Genomic DNA, 4532 nt, shown 5'->3' with positions numbered 1-4532 from the left:
AGTTAATTAAGTTGTACGAAGTTATATTAGCTATTGGGGTCTAGACAAGGGGTTCTAGAAGAACCGCTGATTAATGTTTGAGTATTACATGGGTAACTGTAGGGGGCTAAACAGACCTACTATTTAAGGTATATTAAATAGTATTAGCCACAAACCTCTGAATAAGGTTCAGACTGGCGAGTTTTGTGATCGTGGAGCCCACGCATAGCGGCCGCCGTGAGGCATCCTAAATAACAGAGATTCTTAATGAACGAGAAAATACAGAGTAAAGAGTTAACTAGAATTATCAAATGTCAGAATAATTAGAGACCGACAAACAACCAATTTGCCTTTCAACCAAAATTCGAGGTCATACTAAAATGGAGTCAGATGAGATAATAAAATGGAGTCAGATTGAGTTAAACCTAAATTGAATAACTCTGCGCGCTGAAAAGACCGAACACGCAAGTGACCTTCATCCACCACTGGATACCTTCCTTGGGCCAAGTGTGTGGACCTTACAGTTGCAAAGACTAAAGTCTCAAACCCATAGGGATATTCTTTATAAAAAGTTAAGACTGGTCCACGCCTCCTAAAATGCCTCGTTCAAACACACCCCCACGTCTACGTCACTGTGTGGGAAGATTTGCATAACGCCGCCCAAATGTTCATGCAAAGAAAAAAGGCGTAACTTTTATAATGGGTTTTATTGGTTTTGTCTCGTCGTGCCGGGACACGGAATCACAGTATGATGAGGGGCGTAACATTTCCGTCACACACTTGAGGTATTCGGCCAATCACAACGCACTGGATAGCTGGCCAATCAGAGCACACCTCGCTTGTCAGACCGATGAGCTTTGTAAAAATCGACGCGTTTCAGAAAGGCGGGGCATAGAGGAGAAACAATAATGTACAGTATGTGGAAAATAATGTGTTTTTTAAACCTTAAACCGCATAAACACATTTCATTACACCAAATACACAAAATAATGTTCTTTTTAGCAGCATCATATGACCCCTTTAAGCAAAATTGCCTGCAATAATTCTGATGAAATTACAAAAAAAAAAATCATGATTAAGAATCATGATTATATTTTATTCACAAAATAATTGTGATTAAGTATCGTAATTATCAAGTAACCCTAACAAAGTAATATCTAAAACTACTGACATCCCAAATAAACCCATATCTATCATTTTAGGTGAATAAAACCGAACAATGACAAGACAGAGGATCCAGGATTGAGGTATCGTGGGTGGGATCTTACAGATGTGTAGGCGCGGTTGCAGAGGCCACAGGAGAAGAGTTTGGCGTGTTTCACCGTATGTGTCGACAAGTGAACCTCCAAGCTGGTCGCATCTGTGTAGCCGCGGTTACAATTGTGACATTTGAATGGCTTGTCCTTGTTGTGCTGTCTTCGATGAGACTAAAAAACAAAAACAAATAAATGTCATGAGGGCGGCCCTGATGGTAATGTTAACATGAAATTGACAAGCAGGTTTATGGAGACAGTTACAGCTACATATTTCTAAAATATGTATACTGGTCCGAATTAATAAATAACACTTACAAAAGTTTATTTGACTATGATTTATGCAATTACAACAAAGTGTCAGTTTTGGATGGGAATCACAAGGACTGTAAATGCAATTAGTGCCTTAAGATTTTACATTTTTGCAAAATGTATGTTTACAGACTTTTTAATGGCATCAATGCAGTCTAATATTTGTTCACAACCGTTCAAAAGTTTGGTGTCTTTTTTCTTTTCAGCTTTTTTTTGTATCGTTCAGTTTTTCAACGTTTTTTTTTTTTTCTTTGAAAGAAAATAATGTTTTTATTCAACAAGGATGCATTAAATTGACCAAAAGTGACAGCAAATACACTTAAAATGTTACAAAAGATTTCTATTTTAAATAAATTATGTTTTTTGGAACTTTCTATTAATCTAAGAATCTTGAAAAATATATCAGTTTCCACAAAAATATTAAACAGCACAACTGTTTTCAGCAAATCAGCATGAGCATATTAGAATGATTTCTGAAGGATCATGTGACACTGAAGCCTGGATTAATGATGCTGAAAATTCAGCTTTGATCACAGGAATAAATTACATACAATACATTAAAATAGAACACAGTTTTAAATTTTTTTGATCAAATAAATGCAGCCTTGGTGAGCACAAGAGACTTCTTTCAAAAACATTAACAAATCTTACCGACCCCAAACTTTTGAATAGTGTATATATGTGAAATAAAAATACTAAATATAATAATTGGTACAGTTTTTATTAATTCATTTAAAGAAAATACTAATCAACAATTTATTTAGACACTATCATATGAACATCCAGTTACTACACTAATTTAAGTCTCACAAGCCACATGATATTTAATGTACAGTTCAGTAAATCAGTTCAATAAATTCAGTGACTGCTTCGACCGATTCATACGTTTTTTTGATTCACTAAAATTAACCAAAGAGTCATTAATTTCCAGACTGAAGTGGACTGGACTTGCATTTGCATATGGCCATCTTGAATAGTAATTTTTTTTTTAAAGTGTATTTTAGTACAGTGTTCAATCTGCAATGAAACCAAAGGTCATGAAAATTCATTTTGTTACAGTATTTTACTAAAAACAAACTCAAGATGCAATTTTCTTGAACCACAGAGTTTCAATCACTTCTGTAGAAAGCTGAAATGTGTGAAATCAGCTGAAGATGGTTACCTGGAGGTTGGATAGTTGGGTAAAAGCTTTCTCACAGCCGGGATGGGAACACTTGTATGGCCGATCACCAGTATGAATCCTTCAAAACAAAACAGAAGCTTTTCATTAGAATGCTTGATCTAAATATCAAAATCACCAGAGAATACATTCTGCAGGGTCTAAAATATGTTTCCAGGAAGCCTACACAATCCTCCCAAATACAGCATGACAGATGACGAAAGAAGGAAGATGAAGCAAAGAGGGAAAAGGATGCAAGGAGAAGAGCGGGACTGCTGCTGTATATGCTTCGTTACTGATTCTATCTGGCCCTGTCTGTTACCTGTTATGCTGCTGTAAGTGACTGAGCTGCCTGAAGGTTTTCTGGCAGTAGGAGCAGGTGTAGGGTTTGGCGCCGCTGTGGATGCGGATGTGCTGGGACAGGTAGCTGGAGTTGGCAAACGATTTGGAGCAGTGAGGACACTTGTGCGGTTTGCCCTCTGTGTGGTTTCTAACAAGGGATGAAGGGAAGGGGATGAAAAGAGAGAGAAAAAAACAGAGAGAGATTTACCAATGAATCATTAAAACGAGTCCTACTTGGATCAAATCATGATTGTATCAGAAAACATGTTATATGTTTCATGCTTTTAGCAATGTGACGGTGCTCTTTGTGGTGTCTGAGTTACGAAACGCAGCACACAGAAACACAAGGCACTTCATATTATCCTCTCTCTCTCTCATTCTCTCTCTCACCAGCTTCCTTTCCCCTCCCTAACTATCGGGTTACATCAAACTATCCCAGAGCCTTTAAACCAGACATGATGAAGATAAACAGAGTGAGACGGAATTCAATTAAAGACTCATTCTTGTCCAATAGCATAAAAATGAGATGGAAAGCAGAGGAAGAGGACATGACACAAGCCAGATAATGTAGAGAGGAAACACAGATAATACAGAAGCAAATGGAGACAAAATGACATGCTTTTAAGCCTTCCAGCCTGCTAGGCTTCCATTAATGTTAAATCAAATGAAAAATGGTGTGTCTGATTGGTCCAGACGCTACATGTATTTACTGTAAATATGGTTCCTGTTAGTTTATACAAACTAAGGCACGAGTCAAAATTATAGTCTGTGGTAATTAATATCATCACAGAAGTAGTTCATAAACTGTATTTTAAAAATAACCCAGAATATTACATTACATGATGTCAAGTAGCTAAACAAGAAATAGGGGTGGGTATTGACACAAACAGAATATCAACCAAAAAATCCAGAAAAAACACATTATATAAAGGTTAGAAATTGACTTGCATTTCAGTGAGTGAAATAAGTATTTGATCCCCTACCAACCAGCAAGAATTCTGGCTCCCACAGATTGGTTATGTGCCCATGTGGAACACAGATTAGTCCTGTCACTTTAAGAAGTTACTCCTAATGTCAGCTCGTTAGGTGTATAAGACAATCTGTATCTTCCATTCCAACCTCTCACACCACCATGGGCAAGACCAAAGAGCTGTCAAAGGATGTTAGAGACAAGATTGTAGATCTGTACAAGGCTTGAATGTGCTACAAGACCATCAGCAAGAAGCTTGGTGAGAAAGACAACTGTTGGTGCGATTATTCGGAAATGGAAGAAATACAAAACAACCATCAATCAGCCTTGGTCTGGAGCTCCGTGCAAGATCTCGCCTCATGGGGTAAGGATGATCATGAGAAAGGTGAGGGATCAGCCCCGAACTACACGGGAGGAGCTTGTTAATGATCTTAAGGCAGTTGGGACCACAGTCACCAAGCAAACCATTGGTAACACACTACGCCGCAATGGACTGAAACCCTGCAGCGCCAGCAAG

The 4532-nt window shown here is 37.8% G+C and overlaps 1 protein-coding gene across 1 annotated transcript in view; it reads right to left on the bottom strand.

The window, feature by feature from the left end:
• LOC107754029 (zinc finger protein 384-like) overlaps nt 1-4532 on the bottom strand; it is a 26600-nt gene that overhangs the window by 3074 nt on the left and 18994 nt on the right. The window contains exons 6-8 of the mRNA XM_016570342.1: nt 3026-3193; nt 2707-2785; nt 1248-1406 (exon numbers count right to left, since the gene is read on the bottom strand). Coding sequence (XP_016425828.1) covers nt 1248-1406; nt 2707-2785; nt 3026-3193 — 406 coding nt within the window. The remainder of the gene's footprint in view (nt 1-1247; nt 1407-2706; nt 2786-3025; nt 3194-4532) is intronic.

This window comes from Sinocyclocheilus rhinocerous, unplaced genomic scaffold (assembly GCF_001515625.1).
Source record: "Sinocyclocheilus rhinocerous isolate Xijiao unplaced genomic scaffold, SAMN03320098_v1.1 scaffold612, whole genome shotgun sequence".
NCBI lineage: Eukaryota > Metazoa > Chordata > Actinopteri > Cypriniformes > Cyprinidae > Sinocyclocheilus > Sinocyclocheilus rhinocerous.
This window is presented reverse-complemented; position numbering and strand designations above follow the sequence as displayed.